This window comes from Nilaparvata lugens, chromosome 6 (genome assembly GCF_014356525.2).
Source record: "Nilaparvata lugens isolate BPH chromosome 6, ASM1435652v1, whole genome shotgun sequence".
Lineage (NCBI taxonomy): Eukaryota > Metazoa > Arthropoda > Insecta > Hemiptera > Delphacidae > Nilaparvata > Nilaparvata lugens.
In genome coordinates, this window is record NC_052509.1 from 692,901 (window position 1) to 717,105 (window position 24,205).

The 24,205-nt window shown below is 35.5% G+C and overlaps 2 protein-coding genes across 3 annotated transcripts in view; one reads left to right on the forward strand and one right to left on the reverse strand.

Annotated features, from left to right (window-relative positions):
* The window catches only part of LOC111046939 (tigger transposable element-derived protein 2), an 80,427-nt gene extending 76,722 nt beyond the window's left edge, over window positions 1–3,705 (reverse strand). The window contains exon 1 of one of the 2 annotated variants that reach the window (XM_039429901.1): window positions 3,112–3,705. In XM_039429901.1, the coding sequence (XP_039285835.1) occupies window positions 3,112–3,242 (131 nt within the window). In that variant the 5' untranslated portion in view covers window positions 3,243–3,705. Of the gene's footprint in view, window positions 1–1,423; window positions 1,613–3,111 lie in introns of those variants that run through there. The other variant, XM_039429906.1, reaches the window with a different exon arrangement.
* Window positions 1–24,205, forward strand: part of LOC111044817 (ankyrin repeat domain-containing protein 11) — a 153,800-nt gene that overhangs the window by 84,593 nt on the left and 45,002 nt on the right. The window contains exons 3-9 of the mRNA XM_039429915.1: window positions 6,255–6,534; window positions 8,595–8,959; window positions 13,832–14,024; window positions 16,243–16,465; window positions 18,289–18,638; window positions 21,863–22,071; window positions 22,963–23,312. Of these exons, the coding sequence (XP_039285849.1) occupies window positions 6,255–6,534; window positions 8,595–8,959; window positions 13,832–14,024; window positions 16,243–16,465; window positions 18,289–18,638; window positions 21,863–22,071; window positions 22,963–23,312 (1,970 nt within the window). The remainder of the gene's footprint in view (window positions 1–6,254; window positions 6,535–8,594; window positions 8,960–13,831; window positions 14,025–16,242; window positions 16,466–18,288; window positions 18,639–21,862; window positions 22,072–22,962; window positions 23,313–24,205) is intronic.

Here is a 24,205-nt window from a genome sequence, read left to right on the forward strand (position 1 = left end):
CACAGATGAAATTTAATAGTCTATTTGCTACTGTGGGAGATGGGGTGACGCTCTATGGCCCTTGCCTTATAAATTATCTCTGTAACTGCAATATATTAATGCTTTCTATTCACTAATGTAAATTAAAATATATTTTTCATTCAAGTAAATATTGGAATAGGTTTTGTTGGTGGGAAGTCTCTTGCGGGAAGGTCCTAATTTAAGCCGTCAATGGGCCTTACGACAAATACGACTGTCATACTTCAGCCGGGACCGACAGTTCAAAGTGCTCATCCGATAACACGGGTTTGACTTGGGAGTAATCTATTTTCTCTTTTCTACAACGACTGCTCTTTATACTCTTCATTACGTACTGAAATCTCATCGTAAACTAGCTGATTTTTGGATAGATAACCGGTAATAATATATTTTTCAGTATCAAACAGTTAGGGGAGATTTCCTTTCCCGTAAACCACGTCGAGCTGTAAAAGCACCTGTTGATCTAATGTAAAACTCTGGATTATTAGACATAGTGCCGGTTGCACGAATGCCGGTTAAATTTTAATCGAGATTAATTTCACGAGAATCAATCAGAGAAGCCTTTTTTCGAAATAGCCTTCTCTTATTGGTTCTCGTAAAATTATTCACAATTAAAATTTAACCGATTTTTGAGCAACTGGGCCTTGGAATAATATTATTTCAGTAAAGGCCTACATGGAATGCTATCCCATCAAAATCTGTATTAGGAAAATTCTATCATGCAGCAGATCGTGCATGTTTTTGAATGGCGTTGTGAAGTATTTGGAGCTAATTTTAGCCGGCGCGTACGATAGTTTGTTGTTTGGAATGAGACAGTTGGCAAGACTGGCTGCTGTGCCGGTGAACCCGTTCGTTCTTGCGCGTGCGGGCAAGCGGGCACGTTGCACGCAAGGAATGTTGTCTGCTGCTTGTACTGTGTTTGCACTTGCAGTCTATTTAGTTGAATTAAACTGAAAATCACACTACAAACTGAAATTATATTTATTCGCCGTTGATTATATCGTGTGAATAATAACAAATTAAGTTCAGTGTTGTCATTTGGAGTGATCATACGGCTATAAAAAAGTGTTGACGTTGAGACGTTCGTGAATACTGAATACTGAAATGAGTTGGCTGTCTTCCATTCAAGCCTAGTGTTTTTGTGTGCAAGTGCTACGTAGTGTGTTTAATATTTTAAAGATAATAACTTGAAGATTGAGTGAGTTCTTCCAATTAACAACTACCTTGGCAACTTTGAAATGTGAAGTAAGTTGAAACGATGAATAATTTCATAAATTATTGGTGGGTGGCTTGTTCTTTGTTATTGAAAATAAGTAATAAAGTCTGCTATGAAGGCTAAGTAGTCCTATAGGTCTACAAGTACATAGAATCCAAGTTAATACCGTATTACAAAAATATCTTTAACCTTTTATCCTCCATGTACTTTTTCAATGCATCATTTAATCGTCTCTTCTTGCTTGGAGCTGACAAACATTTTCTAGTCTTGCCCATACTTGAATTCAAAACTACAATAATATGCAATAAGAAATCTTAAACGCAATTCACTAACGAGAACTTTTAAAAATTATTATCGCGATTTTGTTGCTAGCTTACAACTTACGACACTTACAACTGAACGGTATTTGAAACACTGTTGAATTGGAAGGTGAAGGTCCAGTTCGACATAGAACTGCATTCTATTGAACTCTACATAATAGAACTTGTTTGGCCTTACACCTTCTCAGAATTGTCAGGTTGCTTTTGTTGTTATTTCTAGCCCTTACTTTTGTGAATAAGAATACTGTCTCCCCGTTTTCAATCGTTCAAGATAATTGAATTATATCCTAAAGGTAGTCAGCCCAGGAATTCAATATCACATAAATATACACTATACTGTTACTAGAACTAATATTACACTAGAAACTGAAGCTACTATTATACCCTACAACTTCAAATTTATCAATATCAGAAGAAAACTTTTCTTTGTGAGTTTTCTCAAACACAAAATGTGTGCGAGAAGTACAAACTCATTACTTGTTTTAAAATGGAAAAATTAATCTAAAAAAGTATTATTAATAATAAAAAAATAATATAAAAGAAGTAATTGAAAATATATTTCTATGTATTTTAAATATATATTTCAGCGGAAGTTGAGACAGATAAGACGATAAAATATTTTGATGGTCTTCAAACAATATTACGTGAATTTTGAGAAATAATAAGCCTTACTTCTTCTTGTTCTCCTTCTTCACCTTCTCCTCTTTCTTCTCCTATTCCTCCTTCTTCACCTTCTCCTCCTTCTTTTTAATCTTTTTCTCATTCCTCCTTCACCTTCTCCTCCTTCTTTTCCCCTTATTCTTCTTCTCCCTCTTTTCCATCCACTTCTCCTCACTCTTTCCGTTCTAAATCTTCTCATTCTCCTCCTCGCTCTCACTCGTTTCTTTCTCTTTTTCTCTCTGCACAAATGCCCTTACCGGTGCAATGAACAATGAAAAATGACTTTGTTAAAAATGAAAATATTGAAATTTTGCAAAATTGAAGACACAAATATAGAATTGAACACAAACCATAACTACTACTATAAAAGGAGAAAAGGAAGAATAGTTATGTTTGTATAATTGATTGTGTTTGAGGAGATGTTGTGGTATTTCTCCATAATGGAAAATAAAAACAAATATTGTCACATACCACTTATTTATTATTAAAACTTACATTAAAGTAATGTAAGCCTAGGCCATTATGAAACCTAGGTACATTACTTTAATGTAAACAAGATCAATAGGACTATTCATAGGTGGCAATGACGAATTTCCCATTCAAAAAATAGTGAAAATATATTATGGAAAATGCAGTAAAATTAGTGTAAGATAGGTCTGCCGATTACACTATTCGTAATTGACAATTGACATTTTTTGAATGGGTGTTTTCCAAGTTCCCTGAGCTTTCATAGCATAGAATCGTGAAACTGTTCAATATTTCTAAAAACGTTGACATGTATAATTGTATATTCGATTGAGAATTGAAGCTTTATTACTCAAATTACAAATGGAGATATATTGATTGTTATGATTCTTGATGAAGGAAATTATGGATGTGTATCAAATATTAGCTTACCTTTTGGAAGCCCAGTATTGAATTAACGCTGTTCCTCTTCGTTTAAGCGGTTTCGCGCTAAGTTTCAATCTGCGTCCACTTTTGTGTCTAAAGCGTCGGCGACTTTGATGAGGCTTCGGCGTTTCGTCCATTTTTTATGATAAATAATTTGGTCGCATGCACTTCAACATTTTTATAACATTTCACGTAATTCGAAGTCAATAGGAATAGAATAGAAAAAGTATTATTCACTAACAAGGATTGTCTAGAATAAACAAGGCAAAACGTTTCTATAAATGAAAACCCATAGTAACTTATCACAAATGACTGGATGAACTGTCACTGTCACGTTTCAACGAACTAATAAGTCACACATGGCATGGATATGGCAAAAGCTAGCTGGAATTGAGAGACAGAGAGAGTGTAACAGACTTCTCATCTATTCCCCTCCCATTCCCACTCTTTCTTGTGGTCATTCATTCAATTCATTCATTGATACACTGCTGGGCAGTCTTAGTATGTAAGTAGTAGGTGGTGGGGGTTACGTTTCAACAGTAGAGCTCTCTGGAGAATAACCCTCGAACTAGGTTGGCAATGTAACGGTTCATTTTTGGTTCAAATCTTCAAATTTGCAATTTAACGACTCAGTTTATTGCAAAACTATTAGGAATTTGAACAAAATTCAAACGGATTTAGATTTGTGTTGTTATTCTAAAGGTCACTGTATTTTCAAATTCGTTTCTCGATGCTTCTTTTCCAAAATAGCAAATTCATGTTTAAATAGCTAAAATAAGAAAAACTTGAAGAAATAATGAAATTATGAAAAGCGTATGCTCTCTGTAAAAGCATATAGTTGAGTCCTACGAACTTTCAAGGAAATAGTTCAATCCATTCTTGAGGTATGAGTGTAAGCAATATGCTTACTTTTCAGCTTGTTAGGTGGGTGTGCAGTAGAATCTTAATCAATACCACTAATGTATCTCATTTCTGATATGCATGATATTGATTAATAATGTGAATATCTTCTGAACTGTTTGATATATCGATATGCGGTTTTCACCATTCATTTTTTCTTGAAATTCCGTATCGAAATCATGCATCGCATGACCACCTTCCTATTTAAAAAAAAGTTGCATTCAAGATGGCGGACCAGATTTTTGAAGTCATAGTAAAGTAGAATTTTCAATTTGAGTAGGATCCCCGATCACACCCACCATCAAATTACATTTGTGTATGAGATATTAAGCCTCTCTCAGACTTTTTTCCTGCTTTGATTAGTATTGATTAATAATGTGAATATCTTCAAGACGGTTTGAGATATCGATATGCGGTTTTCGCCAATCATTTTTTCTTGGTATTCCGTATCAGGATCATGTATCGCATGACCACCTTCCTATTTAAAAAATTAAGTAGCATCCAAAATGTCCTATCCAAGATGGTGGACCAGATTTTCAAAGTCATGATAAAGTAGTTTTTCCAATTTGAGTAGGAACCCCAATCACACCCACCTTTGTGTATGAGATATTAAGCCGTTCTCGGACGTGTCACCCACTCTGTTTAGTAAATATGACTACGTAAAAAATACTTGTTAAAATTATTGGTGAATACTTAACTTAAGTATCTTAGTCTTAATCTTAAGTTAAGACATCTTCCATTAAGTTACTGCTTTACAGTAGCTTAGTACATACTTCCAATAGTATGAAAATGAACAGACTTAATCTCTACGTGGAAATAATGTGAAAAATGAACTGTCCTATTTTTTGGAACTTGTTTATAGGAGACAGTTTTGGGCGTATCCTGTTTTTCCGATAATTATATTGCAGGTAGCGTTCTCAAGGTGTTGGTCATTGTGTAATCGACCTCTTCTTGAAATCTTCTAATTGCGCCACTTCATAATAAATGCATAAAACCTGATTGTGACTCATATTGTCAACTTTGGAACCATTCACAACCAAACAGCTATAGAATCCTGAGATAAGATAGGATCCAGGATTCCAATTCTAAAACCCAATATCAATCTTATCTGTGGAATTCCCAAACCATTCATCGTTGTCATATTATTAGCAAAGCAGGAGAACGCGTCACAAATTTTATTCACTGTCAGGTGGGAGTACTGTACTCATTTAATATCAGTTATATTTGGATCCCTACTCTGTCTTATATAAATTAGTGTAATTTCCCAATCCAAATTTCATGGTATTGTATTCGGTCTCGAAAATTAATTTAGATCAATAATTTGATATAACTTACATTTGCGGTCGAAATTTCAAATGGAAGAGTTTTAATATAATTTAAGATATATATTTTAAGCCAACTCAAATTGATATTATTCGTTACTGTCCGGTTCCAAAAAGTCTGTTGGATTTTTTAACAGGGATGATTGAATGCCAATAGAACCAATCTTTCTTTGATTAGAAAGCTTCTCTGATTGGTTCTCGTGGCATTTAATCACCGTTAAAATTAAAGTGGACATACCTTTGTGCAAACGGGCCCTAGTACTCATTTTACCACTGTATTACAAAATTTCCTTTTGTAGCCACGTCAATTATTTATTTATTCATTTTCTTGTAACACTGTTGTTTATTGGTGAATAAATTTGATTTGATATCATCAATTTAATAAATTTAGAATGGCTAAATAAAAGAATAACTTAATAGGATAGAATAGATGACATGGGGTAGTTTGGACAGTAATGTCCACTCTACTACTTACTCATGTCGATAGCATGGTATGAGAAATAACTGTGATTTCAATTCGATAAACCTATGTATCATTGGTATGATCGATGTCGATAACATGTTCCATTCATCTGATGAGTAGGTATTGTCGAATCTGACAGACGAGAAAATAAACAAGAGTTTTGATTTATGAGGTTAAAGGATTAGAAATAAGACAAATGATATGTGATCTTGTTTGAAATTATCAGATGCTATTTTATTCCAATAGGAAATATTCTATTATAACCTTTACCAAAAACCTTTATCAAAATTGTGTAATATTGTTGTTTATATATTGGTGTAGAGAGTGTATGTTTTACTATGTTTGTTAGCTCAACTCTATTTGTATGATTAATGTCTACAAATAAATTGTTTATTAGTATCAATCTGATGAGTAGTAGTAGTTTATCTATTCATTCATCTATTTATTTATGTATCTATTTACAGTGGAGAAATCAGGCTCGCCACGTGTAACTCTGAGACTTCATCAGCTGAAAAACAGAGGTGGCAACAATAACGGAGGAGGAGGAGGAGTTGGAAACGGGGGTGGTGGCGGAGGAGGAGGAGGAGGAAGCAATAGCAGTTTAGGAGGAGGAGGAGGGGGGGGAAGCGCTTCTTCCACTAGTAGCTCGTCAGTTGGAGGAAGTAGTACAACCACCGAAGAAAAGAAAGAGAGGACAGTGGAACGAAAGGGTGCTTCAGCCGATGTGGAGTCACATGATAATAGGTAAGCCTAAAGTTTAACATTTATTATTTTGTGAACAAACTTTCAATTTCAATTAATTAGGCCCGGTTGCACAAAAGACGGTTAAATTTTTAAAGTGATTAATTTCACGAGAACCAATCACAGGATTTTTTGAAAAGCCGATTAAATTTTAACCGTGATTAATTCCACGAGAACCGATCAGAGAAGGCTTTTTTGAAGAGACTACTTCTCTGATTGGTTTTCGTGAAATTAATCACGGTTAAAATTCAACGGGTCTTTGCGTAACCGGAACTAAGTGTTGAATATTATCGAATAAGTACCTAGATATTGTAGATATAAATTATAACTGAATCTTGCTCGTTTATTATCTATTTATATTTTGCAGAAACTACAATTCCCAAAACCAAATTCCCAAAATTCCAAAAACTACAAATAGTAACTCTAGTTACTATTTTCAATTCGCTTCCAACTTCTAATTATTACCGGTACGTTCTAATTAATTAAGGCAGACTACCGTAAACATTCAAGTTACACCGTGTGAACACCTACTTGAACAGGTTTCATATTCAAGTAAAAGTATCCACGCGGTTCAACATGCATGTTTCAGGTAACCTGCCCGCAACTAGTTAGAACGTCTACTGGAATGATGGAAACCGGGCATTAGCAGGAATATTCAATCAAGTATTTTATTTCAAGAATCAAGATTTTTATTTGCCGTAAAACTTTACAAAAAAAAAGCAATAAGCATCGTCAAACAATGAAACAATTTATAATACCTACAATAATAATAATACAACCTCTGTTGTAAGTTACATAAATGAAACAATACATTTAAATATCATATAAAATTTACAAGTTCATTATACTTATAGTCTAGTTGAAATATGTCATTGTACCAAACCAAGATTGGAATGATTTCTCATCAACCCATATAAGATACATCGCATTGCAAAAACTCTTCCGTTGAGTAGAACGCTCCTGCTTTCAGCCAGTTACCGAAGACTCTACTTAATTTTTTCGATTTGGTTGAGTTAGTGATTGTGGGTTGCATGAGCCGTTATCAACCATGAAGAATAAGCTGATCATATATCATATTTTTGTTATTGTGATGAATCCGTGATAAAAGAATTGGTATTCTTCGTAGGGTATTCTTTGGCATTCTTGATAGTCTTTTAGGGTAGGGTGTAATACTACTATGGATCTTGTAAGTAGATGTTCATTTAATAAATTGGTTCTCAAATTTAGGAACATGTGCACCAGAGAATAAAGAAAAACTGTACTTTCGTGGCTCTGATTGAACTCAAATTCAAATTCAAATTTATTTCTCAAAAAACATACACACTATTTTTATAATATTCAAGAGTTTTTTCAGCTATATGAATCCAGCAATATTGAACTGTTATGCTCTACAACACCGCTGAAACCATTTTCATCTTCTTCCACTTTTCCTCTTCTTATTCCAAATTATAATTTATTCTAAATAACAATTTATGAGTTATTCAATGTGTGGTGATAATTGAGTGTATAGCTGCGTACACATACTCGTGCTTCCAACCCGCACCGAGCACGCTCCTCCCACGTACCACCATCGCACAGCAATCGCTCCGCCTCCGCTCTCTACTCGCACCGATCATGAACGTTACGGAAGATGGTAGATCTTCTCGCGTTCCCCGGTCGAACCATTGTTGCTCGCCGGTCGATCATCAATCGCTCTGCTGGAATGACGTTCGGTCTTGGAGCGGAACGAAAGTCTGTACGCACCTTAATATTCGACTATAATTTCGTGTTTTAATCCTTCTATCAAACTTTTTAGCTCATAAATTTTTTTGGACGAAAATTGAACTTGAACTTTCAGCAATGAAAAAATAAACTATTTTTTGGACATGGTATTCAGTATCAAAATTTCGAAATAGAATAGTTTTGTCAATGCCTGTTATTCTTTCCCAATCATATTTATATGATTTGTGATTCTATCCACAAATGAATAAATAAATAATTCGGTTTTCTACCTGTTGGAAATAGTAACTAATGAATTATTTTATAAAATTAATAAATAATTTTAATTGTATGTGAATTTGCAGCAGTAACATGGAAGGCGTATTATCGAAAAGCTCTTCACCTCTGAGCGATGACGCTCCACTGAAAGACCTGATCGGCAGCGGAGGTGGTTCCGCCTCCAGTACAAACCCTGGCACCGCCTCCACCACGACGACATCCTCGGTGACAGCCATGGACCAGGATGTACCGGGAGGTAGTAGTGGAGGCGGCGCGGATTCCTCCGCCTCCGCGGAGAGCGGTGCAAACGCGACGGCGGCTAGTGATGCCAAGAACGGGGGCGGTGAAGGGACCGAGGCGGTTGTCGGCGGGAAGCGGCACGCGGGGGCGGCAGATGATGACGAGGAGACGAGGCGGAAACGGCGCCGGGAGGACTCCACGTCTAGCAAGGGTCAGTCAGATTCATTATTCTCAAGTAAATATATATTTTTTCATTTTATTTTAGTCATACTTTTATTTTTTTCAAAAAGGACATCATTAAAATGGGAGAGAGAAAAGAAGGCTGGCTACCTAATGCTATTTCCTCCCAAATTTAGTTAAGAGTACAAAGTCCGAAAAAAGATTGTCTTTAAAATTTGTCATTCTGTTGATAGATTAGTTTTCTTAGTTGTAAGTCTTGGTGGGTCACTGGAAGAAAATATAAATTTATTACAAACTAAAACAATTTAAAATTCAGTTTGAATATTACATTACTAGTAGTTCTGCGAACAGTAGACCTCGCTCATGAATACAACTTTAACAACTTTAAAATTGATGAGAAGGGCCATTATGAAAGTACAGTATATTATGAAGACTTTGCAATGTCATCTGTTATTTTTCCAGTGACAATGCTTCCAGGGACACGGGACTTATAAATGTTTTTCGAGGAAATACCTTCACATCGTTCCCATATTTACAATATTAACCTATATAACAACTTCAATAATTAATTATAAGATATTGGTCAGAAGGCAATTTAGACGATGAATCGTCTCACAGACGATAGTAAGACAGAAAATGATTCTAAATAAGATGGGTTCGTTGGTATCAATGACAGGACGTTGCAAATGATGGTTTTAATGGAAAGCGGTTTTAATGTTATGGCTTGTTATGCTATGCAGAATGTTAAATGCTCAAAACTCGGTTTCCGATCTCATACTAAAAGGAAAGCTAATAGTTTTCCAGAAACTATTCATATATGAACCAGGGAAATTTCGTGTTGAAAAGGGGAAAAAATGTGCAGTCAAGTGAGAAGAGAAGAAGGTTTCTACAATTAATAAATACAGCACATTTTAGAGCGGCAAAGGTTCTATTATAAAAAATTGCTTGTTTTTTACTTATATTTATTTTGGGCAAGATTCACTCTTAAGATAAGTGCTAAGCCACTTAACAAAATAGTAAATAAATGCTTCGCTGACGGCGTTTTCCCTGAAAAATTCAAAATTGCAAATATAATACCCCTATTCAAATCTGGCGATCCCAACAATCCTACAAACTATCGTCCTATAAGCCTACTGAATAATTTATCAAAAATATTGGAAAAACTTATAAAAATCAGACTAGTTAGTTACCTTAATAAATACGAAATCATTCATAAAAACCAGTATGGCTTTCAAAAAAACAAAAGTACCCAAGATGCTATAACAACTATAGTCAATATTATATCAAATAACTTTAACAATAATAAAAAAACATTAGTCATTCTATTAGATCTCTCAAAGGCTTTCGATACTATACCACATGAAATATTACTAAAAAAATTGGAAAATATAGGTATTAAAGATGTTCCTTTAAAGCTGTTCAATTGCTATCTTAGAGATCGCTGTCAATATCTTGAAACCAGCAAAAGTTTTTTATCCGAATATGGTCTACCACAGGGAACGGTATTGTCCCCTATATTATTCTTGATCTACGTAAATAATTTACTTAAAATGAACATAAAAAATGGTGTTACAGTCTCATTTGCAGATGACACAACATTGACATTTACGGGTGATGAGTGGAGGGATGTGGTTGAGTCTAGTGAGGAAGGAATGAAAATGGTTAAATCTTGGTTCAACAAGCATTTATTAACACTTAATGTTACAAAAAGTATTTTTATGACCTTTTCTCCGGATGCAAGGGGCCAACCAAATGATGTGAATTCAATTAAGATCCACTCGCTGAACTGTAATCACACTCCTCAAGCTCCTTGCCAGTGTCCAGAATTAAAAAAAGTAGATAAAGCCAAATATCTTGGTGTTTTTTTAGACCCACATTTAAAATGGGATATACATATAAATAACATGTGCAACCGTATGAATACCTCACTTGTAAATTTTTTAACCTTAATAAACTTAAAAATTCCAGATTAACAAGAATAATTTACTTTGCCTATGCGCAGTCCATATTACAGTATAGTATACTGGCATGGGGTGGAGCAGTGAGTTGTCATTTAAATAAGATATTCACCATACAGAAACATTTAATAAAAACAATATTAGGCAAGCCTAGACGTTATCCTACTCGCAACTTATTTGCAGAGTTCAATGTCTTAACTGTCAGACAACTATACATAAAAAGTTTATTACTGAATATCAACAAAAATAAACATATGTATAATTTACGACAATCAATTTATAACCTTAGACCGTCTAGCCTGACTTTTGAGTCTTCCAGAGTAAATTTGAGTGTTTGTGGGAGACAGTTCATGTTCACTTGTTCTAGATTGGTAAATTTCATCCCTCATCACTTTATAACAAATAGCATCAATAACAAGCTCATTGTTGAAATGGAAAAATGGATCAAAGAATCTAATATTACAGATCGCCTTTTCTGAGTGAATGCTTGAATATGGAGGATCAAAATACATTTTGGATGAAAAATAAATCTATTATATCACTTTTTTCTATATATCTTTCTATATTTTCCCTTTTTTCTACTATATCTCAATATTATTATTTCTCTATACAGAAAATTTCTTAACTTAACAATCTTTAACAATGGCGTTTCGATCAGTTATATTAGTTTTTAAACTTTCAGTTTCTTTCTTTATCTATCAGCTCTTTCTGTCTTTTTCTCTTTCTTTGTCTATCAGTTCTTTCTGTCTTTTTCTCTTTCTTTATCTATCAGTTCTTTCTGTCTTTTTCTCTTTTATTTTTTACAGTTTTTCATATTCTTCTAGTTTAAATCAAAACATAGCAAAATACAGTACGATTAAAAAAATTTCTTAGTAATTTTACTTAATGAAAATACAACACTCTTAAACTGCGCACGGGTCCCAAGACCTTGCAGTGTAAATTCCAAGTATAATGTAAAAAAATGAATATTTTGTATTTTTTGTTCTTCATGGAAATAAATTGATTTTGATTTGATTTTTTTTGACTCTTAACGTATTGTAAATACAATGATCTTTCATTTTAAAAAGAATAAAAATTGCTGTATCTTGCAAGATAACGGCGCTAGATAAGAAGAAGTAACTTTCTGGAAGGAGGTTGGTCTATGGTTTTACCTATTGGTTTTATCTAGGAGGTTTGATCTATGGTTTCAAATTACAAAAAAACCGGAGGTCTTATCAAAAATCGTTACACATACGTTTCTGCGCCTTGTTTCAAAGAACTTGTATACCAAAATTTTATCAAAATCGGACAATAACTGCGACTGTAACTGCGGTACAAACAAACAAACAAACAGACAAAAGCCGATCGAGTCGAAACTAAGACCTCAGCTTCGCTTCGGTCAAAAAGAATACGGTCGATTTAGAATTATTGTCAAATCCTATTATGAAAACACTATTTAGTTACTAGTTTCAGTTGTTTCACCATACTGCGAGTACTAGGGTTTAGGCCTACTAGAGATTTATTGTGAGGTAACAAATCAGATCAACTAGTTTTACTAGATATTAGTGGTTATGCCAATTTTATGACGCTTTGTCCAATATGGACATCTATAACAAAATCTCCTCCACTGCAACATTTTTGACAGGGTGACATTCACTTCATCTCGCATTTTACTTCTTCTCGATATTTATTTATTTAGTTGATCGTGAATGATATTTAGAATATATTTTGATTAATACCAGTATATTGCCATTTAAAAGCAATAACTAAACCTCCTAACTAATCCCCTTTTACCTTTGAAACATAATTAAACAGAACCTTTTATGTCGTGATGCAGAGATGAACTGAAATTGAGAACATTCCATTTGATAGATATGTGAGAGTCTCTTGTCTGCATTACAAATCTTATAAATTTATTACTAGTAAATACCCCCTGAAACAGGTCCCTGTGTCCCTATACTCACTTCTCCAGTCTCGTATTTTTGTGTAATGTATTTTTTTTAGTATGAAGTTTAATCAATTTTTTGTCGCATTCCCAACATATATACTTATATAATTATATTATATACTTCTGCATACTAATGAAGAAGGTGATAGAGAAGAAGATCTTCATATATAACGACTGGCTGGAGCTACAAACTGTCTTCGGCATCCCTGCTTCTAGCATTCCATCGTGCAACGTGCTGGCGGTGGTGAACAGGGTCAAGGAGGGGCTCAGCGAGAGCTTCGGAAGGAGAAGGATGCGCAGCCAGAGATGATCAATCTACCCTGAATTGGCAAACTTCACGGATTACATTCATCATCAGGGTGACTTCACACTGGTGAAGTGGTTCCTGAAGGCTAGAACTGAGCTCATCCGACTGAACAAATACTTGTTTAGCCAGGCAGTGAAGATTTGTTCATTATGCAACATGAAAGAAGAAGAAGACGTACCACACTTCATTGCAAGATGTCCCATCCTTCCTGAAATCCGGAGAAGACAACTGAACAACAGTATCCTCACAACTCAGGAGCTGAGGTCAAGACTAAACGGGCAGGACTGGGAAGCTGTAGGCCGGTACTGCAAAGAAGCGTGGCAGTACAGATACTCTCTTGTGCAGGAATACAACTTTTGAAAAAAACATTAATATTGTAATTGAAAAGAAAAGTTAATTTATTGCATGTATGTCAATTCCAATAACTCCTCCTGACGGCACTTTGCCATGGAGATATGCCGACAATCAAATATACAATAATATTATGTAATGATTCCTTTGAAATGTTCAATAAAGGCCTTTATTTATTTATTTTTATTTATTTATTATATACTATACAATTATATGACCAACATAATTATATACTGTTTTATTTGGATTGTTTAGCACTGTTGGTACTGGTAACATATTATGTATTGTTTTCTATTAAATTGTATTGTATTGTCTGTGAGATTGAAATTCCTTAATTTATTTGTTTAAATTTAATTACAGGCAAACCGGGTGGCAGCCCTACCGGCATGGAATGTGAGGAGGGCGGCGAGGAGGGGAGCGGAGGCAGTGGAGGCGGCAAGAGTGCGACGGGAGAGTGTCCGGCGGGACCCAAAGTGCCGCCTCTCAAAATCGTCATTCCCTCCTCCATGGAGGCGGGAGACCAGGGCACCCGGAATGGCAAGAGTACTACCAGGCGAGTCACAACTCACAAATATCACTATAGTGAGGTCCACGTTATAATGGCAGTGTTTGATTAGTAATGGTATTGCTATCCTTGTCTATCATTCAACAAAGCGTATAGCACTATCTCTTTCTCGCTTTGCTCTGTTGCCAGATCGTCTTTCAACTATGTAGAACTAATTAGTAATCAACTAAACATTTTATCTTTATTATGAAAATTCATTATGAAATTATTGAAAATGTAATTTCTTGCTTAATAAAATATAATTGATTATTTCAAACGAGAATAAACAGTTGATATTACATCTATAAACCGTTATCAACTACCGTTTATAGAAGGCATTGACAAGACAGAGGTTCGGCAACGTTCTTCTCCTACTGTATATCTTTCTCCACTGCCATTATAACGTGGACCTCACTATAGAAATATATCACTAGATGTTGAGAACATCAACGTCTTAGGCCCAGTTGCTCAACTGCCGGTTAAATTTTAACCGTGATTAATTTCACGAGAACTTATTAGAGAAGGCGTTTTTGTAAAGACGGCTTCTCTGATTGGTTCTCGTGGAATTAATCACGGTTAAAACTTAACCGGCTGTTGTGCAACCGGCACTTATTCTTTCAATTATGGAGAAATACCACAACATCTCTTACCATACAATCAAATTATCAAAAATATCAGTTCCAATAACAATGAGGATAATATTTTTTTTTGCTGAGGACGAGAGGACGATTCTCACATGAGCTCCAAGCTTGTGATTTTCATTTATCCTTTGTCCAATTAGGTTTTGCGTGTAGTTCCTCACTCAATCATTTCTATGGATTGTGCATAATTGACTCAATATAAAAAATTCCACTTTTACTCTTATATTATATTTCTTACCTCTAGTAACGAATTTCAGAAGTGATCTGTGGTGATTATAGTGTGTAGGGCAGAGACTGGACTATTCACCACTTCAGTTCTGTGCAGATGGTATTGCAGATGAGATCATGTTCCGTTATCAACTTAGAAATTGTCGCAGTTTTGTGAAGAGTGAAGAGGGCAAGCAAGGTAAAGGGGAAGGTTTAAATAGGGGAAGGTTTAACAAAGAGTCCCATCTCCTGCCTTCAGCCTTTTCTTCCAATGTGACACTATGTGACTGACTAGTGAGCTCCCCGGGCTGGAGAACTCGCTCTAAATACCGCTGATATTCTGTCAGCTATTCTATTGAAAGCAGTAGGAAGTCAAAAACAGTAGTTCAAGTTTCATTGAGTAGTTCAGTAGTCGAGTAAATTCCGTTGCCCAATGAATTCCATCTTTATGAAGGTGGATTCCCACACAACAGTGAACAGTGTAAAAAGTCCCATTAGCTCTAATGGGATTATTAATACTCGCTTGGCCGGACTGAGTGTGAATAGTCGAATTAGAACTTATTGGAATTATATTTTCACTGTTCACTGTTGTGTGGAAATCCACAGCTCAATGTGTGAAAAAATATGTGTCATTGATGGAAGCAATCTAAAGTAATCGTCTAACATACAAAACCCACAAACGGAAAACGAATCGAGCATTTAGTCACTAATAGGAACTTGCAACGTTCGTATAATTATTTGTTATATCTCTTCCAAAATATTTGTACCACGGTTTTCACTGTTGGCGAACAGGTTTTCTCATGTCATTTGTATGAACATTTATTATGCCTGTTTGAAGGCTGCTCAAATCTTCTAATTGATGTTTTTAGCCTTTAAGAATCTAATTAATGTTTTTAGCCTTTAAGAATATTTTTTGTATATATTATAATGTAATTATACCTGTAAAGGCAGTTTGCACAGTTGAAGCTTAAACTTGATTTAATCAGCTGGTGGCTTAAACTCGAAATGAAACACATTATAACAAACTAGACTTGATGCGGATTTAATCACTACCTCCGTAAACAAAACCGTAGTGCATTCGTGTGACGTCAGCACAAGTAGGGCTCTCCTACACCAATAAAAATTCGTTGATTTCAGCTGATTTATATCAGCTAGAGTTTCTATTGGTCTAGGAGCCTTACCTGTGCTGACGTCACACGAACGCACTACGGCTTTGTTTACGGAGGTAGTGATTTAATCCAGTTTTTAAAATTAATTTTAGTTTCAACTGGCCCTAATTTGGATAAGTATTGAATTATTTGTACAACGATTGTCAATGTTATATTGAAATAGCCTATTGCATGTATCAATAAATAAATTATACTTCTTATTGTCACCAGGCACCACCAAGCACTGCCGTACGTGGTGGCGAGGAGTGAACCAGCCGCTAGCAGTGATGCCAACGTGACAGGGCCGACGACGGGAGGCGGGAACGGAGGTGGTGCGGTTGGCAGCACTGGTAGCAATGGGAATGGAGGGGCGGCCACCACTGCAGGCAACCAACCCCCCCAAGGGCAGCAGCCGGCACAGGCGCAGCCCGTTGCTCAGGCTCAACAACAACAGGTATTAAATATTTATTATATTTATTGATTCCTTTTGTTAAATTATATAAAAAAATGTAGGTAAGATGTTGCAGTCACAAGGAAAACGTTGAAATTGCAGCAGCGTGAGAGGGCTTTGCGCAGGCGCACTTGATATATGTTTTTTTGCACTGGTCGCAGTGCAGCCAACCTGACGTTCTCTTCACCAACCGACCTTCTCATGACTGAACCATCTATACTATCGTACTTAAACTTCATATACAAATAAAATGAATTGATATCTTAATCCTACTTTTATGAACTTTACAACATATCATTTATATAATAATTTTTATTTAGTCTATATATTATACCCTGAAGGCGACATCCCAGTTTTTCTGTGAAAAAAATGTTAGCTGTGTTATTGGCAAAACACACTAGTTTTCAACGATGATCTCAATTTTGAAACGTAATTTACATATAGAAAAAATAAAACGGAAGAAGATAGTGCCTTGAGGCAATCCAAACGAGCAAATTTCCAAAGGAAGTTAAAGTTACAAAAGTTTCTTGAGAATTCATGGATGAAATTTGGGACCAGTCACCTGTCTTACAGTAAACTTTTCATTAAATCAATGAAATCCCTCTTAAACCTGGTATTTTATCTAGTTTTATAATCAAATAATTATTTGTTCAACCGTATCAAAAGTCTTCGACAAATCTAAGAAGATTGTTTAAGTCGTTTTAGAAATAACTAGTAACCTGTAAGTTTTCTCTACGTATAGAAGACATGTTTTGGTTATTCATTATATTAATGTTTTGGCTGTGTCAAATATTTTGTAATTGTTTCTGTTTCTGAATGCATTGTATGACAATAATTGTCTATATAGCACATAACAGAAAACACTTTACAGTTTTATAATACTAATTTAAACAGGAAACACACGGCACAGATAGATTTAAAAGCGCTTTCTAAGTACCTATTATTATTAAACGAAAATCCAAATTGAATGCCCGAAGACTTCTGCTACTGCAAATATTGACATCAGGGTAAACAGCTAGATGGGAATTCGATGAACGCTACTATTCAAAAATTATTACTAGGCCTATTCGAATTTCCATCTAGCTGTTTACCCTGTTGTCAATATTTGCAGTAGCAGAAGTCTTCGGGGTGAATTACAGCATTTAATTTGGATTTTTGTTCAATAATAATAATAATTAATTCATTAGCATTTGAATAATTGCAATATCTCAGTAATTTCCATCTGTAGACTTTCTAAATGTTTTCAATCTATCTCTGTCGTGTGCTTCCTATTTAAATTAGTATTATAAAATTGTCTATATAGTATGTATCAGCCTTCTGTTCATGACGAATGCATAAATAATACGAATATGTCATTATCTTGAGTAAAAATAAAATAAACAGTTTAATTTCACTATGATAAAATATTGAGTAGCCCTAGATCAAACCATTTCTATTATTAAATTTTCTCCTCCTTTCATTCATTCAGCACATCTCAGCATGAGACTGTTTCTTGTGTTTGTCTTTGGCATTTGCACTTTGATTGTATTGTCTTTTAAGCTGAGTTTACACCAAAGTTAATAACAGAATGTTTATTTTTCCGTCCTTATAGATTCTATTAGATTGAATATAACTTATCATACACATGATGAACATATGTGTTTGTCAAGTTCCGTTCAATCTAATAGAATCTATAAGGACGGAAAAATACACATTTTGTTGATAACTTTGGTGTAAACGCAGCTTTAGTTGTGTATTGTGTGCTTTGTTTTTGAATAAATTGAATTGTATAATGTAACCAAATAACATTGGTATTTTCAAATTATTTATTTAAACCATTTTTGCAGTTGTCCACTGCGCAGTCGCAAATGCACAGTCAACTGACGAGTCAGCTGGCGAGTCTGCAGTCGAGTCAACAGCAGAGTCAACAGGCAGCTGCAGCCACTCAACAACAACAGCAGCAGAGTCAATCGAGTCAATCGTCTGCTTCCTCAAGCAACGGCTGCTCGAGTCAGACTGCTCAGCTCAGTCAGAGTCAGCCGACGGGGGCGGTGGCTGGTGGCACTCCGCCGCCTCCCAGCTCGACCACGCCGCCTGTGCCGGGGGCGGTAGGTGGAGGCGGTGGGGCGGAAGGCGGCGAAGGCATGACCGCTGAGGAGCAGAAGTCGCATCAGAGGGTTCTGCGTAGCTCGCATAGGTTGGTGTTGCAGTTTTACTAATCGATGACTATTTACTTTTCACACTATTTCTTCATATACAGAGTGAGTCATATGTATGGGAACCCTTCTGTAACTTCCAGGAGTAATGTTACAGTCTTATTTATACAACAGTCTCCAACTTATTGGAGGGTTCCCACACATATGACTCACTCTGTATAATATACTGTATTACAGAATTTTAGGGCTAGTAGCTAGTCTATGTTTGAAATAGTTATTTGTACAACTAGTGCGCAAAGTGTCAGTTTGCTGCACCGAAAGAAACGTTTACCATTGAATATGAAAAGTGGGTAATTATGGGTAAAATTGACTGAAATCCATCAAATGTTTTTCTGTGTAATTTTATTATTGATAAAAACCTTAATCCTAAAATCCTAAAGTCCTCGTTGTCCTTGGTTATAATATATAATGAATAATTAGTGCGTTGTGCTTCGTTGCACCTCTGCTCACTATAGCAGCCCAGTCACTGTTACCAACTTCATTTTGATTTTGCTGCACTGTTGCTCCATATAGCCTACTAAGTATTTTGCGTTGCCATGTTTCAAATCTGGAGTGCAGAAAAATTTTTCCCGCACTAGAGCGGAAAAGTGATTCTTTGCGTTCTGTAATCAGTGCAGCAATGGCCACTTTTCAACGTAACTGTAGGAAAATATATTTTTCCTCTCCTCAGCCCAGTCACTGTTACCAACTTCATTTTGATTTTGCTGCACTGTTGCTCCATATAACCTACTAAGTATTTTGCGTTGCCATGTTGCAAATCTGGAGTGCAGAAAAATTTTTCCCGCACTAGAGCGGAAAAGTGATTCTTTGCTTTCTGTAATCAATGCAGCAATGGCCACTTTTCAACGTAACTGTAGGAAAATATATTTTTCCTCTTAATCTAAGATTATAATAATGTAAGAGCTAGACTAACTATAAGATCATAACTGAGAGATTCACGTTATAAATTCAGTTATTGAAATGATAGGCCTACAGATTTGCTAATCTCTGTTTCCAACGACTTTTATAAAGATAGCTGTACGGTAATTCAAATTATTAGGTTTTATCTTATGATCTGATAATTGTCGATTCTTGCTTATAATAATTACCTGTATCTCAAATATATTTTTCATGATTCAGTAGTAAATTTTCAGATTGTCTTTTTTTAGGGCTACTTTTGAGTATAAATAAAAATTTAAATCTGAGTACCCTTTTTATAATTATTATCTTGATAATGTCATTATATAGCCGAAACAAGTCGTGACTGAATAATTTTAAAAAGAGTGTTCAGATTTATATTTTTATTCATATTTAAGTTTTCATAATATTGAGATAAAATATTCTGGTAATTCATTATATTTCTTCAACAGCCAAAAACGATTTGGTAACAGTGCGAAGGTAGAAAGGATAGAGCATCTTATTTGTCCAATGACACACAAGGATAGCAAACAAATGTTTATCAGGTCTTGACTTTTTACCATAAATCCCATTATAGATAAAATATAAAAGTCTCAGGTACCATCATAAAAATATTCTGACTGACTATAATAATTTTCTTCTTTTGAAAAATAAGTTTTGGATGTAAATTGTGATGTAGACACATCAGTTGGTAATACGTAGACTAGGTAAACATGGACTGGGTGGATCTGTGGTAATAGTCACAATTACTATACATTCTTATGCTAGGCGCACACCAGTTAGTCAAGACAAGACATGATCAGACAAGTTTAGTCACAATACTTCACATTGTCGCTTATGACGCAACTCACACTGATTAGTCATTGCAATTAGCCATGTCTTCATAGCAATTGTGTGAAGTATTGTGACTAAACGTGACTAGTCTTGTCTTGACTAACCGGTGTACGCGCAGCCTTAGGCTGGACACACATCAGTTAGTCAAGACAAGACAAGACATAATCAGACACAATACTTCACATTGTTGCTTATGACGCAACACACACTGATTAGACATTGCAATTAGACATGTCTTCATATCAACTGTGTGAAGTATTGTGACTAAACGTGTCTGATCATGTCTTGCCTTGTCTTGACTAACTGGTGTGTGTGTGTGTGCCTAGCCTTATACAGTAACTGTAGTAATAGTCCTAATCATAGAAAAATTCCTAATAATGGGAATTATAGGAAAAGTGTAGTAATAGTAAAATGCTGGGTTTGAAAAATCAGGAATGATTTCTATCTTGATCAGAAGACTATGTCAAATTGACTTTTCCTCCACCTACTGTCTAAAGTACTTACTTTACTCCCTGAAACCTAATACTAAAGTGTCACTTTTTCGCTCTCGGTAGTAAAAAACAGAAAACCTCCCTAGGGAGTAAAAGTGACTCCATTTAAATAACATGGGGAGCATCTCTATTTTGAAACTTACATTGTAATAGGTTAGAAGGTCTAAGCTTAGATGAGAAAGCATAATAGAGGTGTCTGTCATTGAGTTAACTGAATTCAATACCACAACCAGAAATTTGATTAACTCATGAAATATATTTTTGTATGATAATTATTATATTCTTAATATTAGTAGACGATAAAAATTTATACAATTTTTAAAATATTTTTTTCTATTCAAAATACCAGCCAACAAATATTTTTGATCTGCAATTCAAATCTGAACCGCGTGATCTGGAGTCAGCCATTTTTGGTAGCTGCTCAGCTGATATAATTGTTACAACTTTTGCTGATAGATAGCGCAATCGGCAGTGCCAATCAGACGACCGGTTTTTAGGTTTTAGATTTAGGTTATGTTGTTAGGAATCATTGTCACCAATACGTAAGTTATTAAAATGATTTTATTTGCAGTTTCTATAAAAAATGTAGATGGAGGAAAAATGTTGTGTACATCACGAGCGAAAAATACTTTTTCTCTCTCAGGAAAATTGCTGCCCTCGGCTTCGCCTCGGGCTTCAAACTTTTTCCCACAGGGAGAAAAAGTCGTACTTTTCACTCTAGATATACAAATAACTATTTCAGCACACTGGATAGTTCACAGCAGGTAGCAAAATTGATGCAGCACAATATTATATACAGTATTTTAAAACTGGCTAGTAATAAGTATGATGTTAGTTTTGTCTATTATTCAGAAAAAAATCGATGAATTCTTTATACGATTAGTTCATTCACATGACGATTTTTCCCGTAATTAGTTTTAATTACGAATAATTTTTATTGATTAATTTATTCTTATTATTTAAATTTGTGTGAATTTATTTAGATCGGGCGGCGGTAGCAGTAGCGGCGCTCCCAGTGGCTGTTCATCTCCGATCGCCCCCGACAACCCCTCTCCGCCACCCCCAACAGACGCACCTACCGCCTCCGAGCGCACCGAACCGCCTTCCAGTAGCAGCAGCACCAGCAATGGAAGTGGGGGCGGAACCACCCCCGCCACCGTCACCGCCACCGAAGACCAAAGACGGCTCAAAGGTAGCAAACATATTGCACGCTATTCTGCCAAGTTTTGAACATAATTTATAATGTAATTACTCTATCTAATTGACATACAGGTTGGATGAAAAGTCCTAGAACGGCTTAATATCTCATACACAAAGGTAATTTGACGGTGGGTGTGTTTGAGGATCCTACTCAAATTGAAAAAAAAAACACTTTACAATGACTTTAAAAATCTGGTCCGCCATATAGAATGCAACTTCATTTTTTTAAATAGAGAGGTGGTCATGCGATACATGATTACGATAGGGAATTTCAAGAAAAAATGAATGGCGGAAACCGCATATCGATATCTCAAACCGTTTCGAAGATATTCACATTATTAATCAATACTATTCAAAGCAGAGATGAGAGAAAAAAGTCTGAGAACGGCTTAATATCTCATAAAAAGAAGTGATTCCGAAGTGGATGTGATTGGGGATGTTACTCGAATTGAAAATTCTACTTTACTATGACTTTAAAAATCTGGTTCGCCATCTTCTACTTTAAATTGACTTCAAAATTCTACTTTACTATGACTTCAAAAATCTGGTCCGCCATTTTGAATGCAACTTTATTTTTTTAAATAGGAAGGTGGTACATGATTTCGATACGGAATTTCAAGAAAAATTGAATGGCGAAAACCGCACATCGATATCTCAAACCGTTCAGAAGATATTCACATTATTAATCAATACCACTCATGTATTTCATTTCTGATTTGCATGGTACTGATTGATTATGTGAATGTGAATAATAATAATTATTATTATGTATAGGCTCATGTATTCGTAAAAAAATTCCTCTGGATGCAAATCATTGGCATTGAGAGAAATTATTTTTATTATTGAAAAAAGCAATGCAAAAAATGATGAATTATGCTTGCAGAAGAGAAGCAGCCGTCACCGGCCGCATCGACCGCTACCACATCAGCCACCACCTCAGCTGCCGCCTCCTCCGAAGCAGCAGCCGCCCCTGCTCCGCCGCCCCCGGCTAGCACCACGGAACTGCATCCGCGCAAGCGCAAGCTGAAGCCACGGGATACAGCAGCCACAGTCACCTCCACCGCCTCCGCTGCAGCCGCATCTGCCGCCTCCGTGGAGGCGTCCGAGTCGTCCGACGGAGCCACCTCGTCGTCGGCGGTTGGCGGGGGCGGTAACGGCGGCAGTGGAGGTGGCACTGCCGACCAGCAGTCTATTCCCAACTGCTATCAGCTGTTTCTCAATATTAGGAAACAGGTAATGCTACAAAAATATGTATTATTGTCACTAAATCAGCAAGTGATAATCTGAAGATTGATTGAGAAGAATGTTTGAATTCAGGGCTACTTACTTGTATTTATAAAATGAAATTATAGCACGCTTTGAAATTAATAAAATAATATAATAAGAATTATAAAATAATAGAATAAGAATACAAATTGTAACAACTGCCAAGTTATAGTTTCTATTCGTATTCTATTATTTTATTAATTTCAAAGCGTACTATAATTCTATTTTATAAATTGATTGGGAAATACCTTTATTCATGCCATGTACGTACAGGTACATAAGAACAGTGTCAATGTCAGTTAACAAAACACAAAAAAATAGCAATTAGATAACTACACTTTTGTAGCAGGAACGCTTAGAAGTGTTTATTCTGCTGTGTTCCATTCTCTTCTATCATACGGTGTTATATTTTGGGGCAATTCAACTCATGCAATACATATATTTAGGATTCAAAAGTGGGCAGTTAGAGTGATGGTGGGTGAATCTATTAGAGCAAGTTGTAGAGATTATTTCAAAGAGTTAAAGATTCTCCCACTACCAGGTGTATATGTTTTGGAGGCTCTTTGTTTTATTGATAGGAATAAAGATAGGTTCAATACAGGAGAGTTGTTCCACTCATACAAAACCTCAGAGACGACATTCATCGAACTGGTATGTATGAGAGGGGGGTAAAGAGTGCAGGAATTCGGCTTAATTCATTGCCAACACGCATAAAGGCTCTTACAGGTGAAAAGTTAAGAATTAAGGTGAGGGAGGAGTTGTTGCAGGTTTGTCCTTATTCCAGTGAGGAATTCTTTTTGCATTATAAAATGCAAAGATTGACGACTTAGATTATAATTGATAAATCCTTATACCCCTTT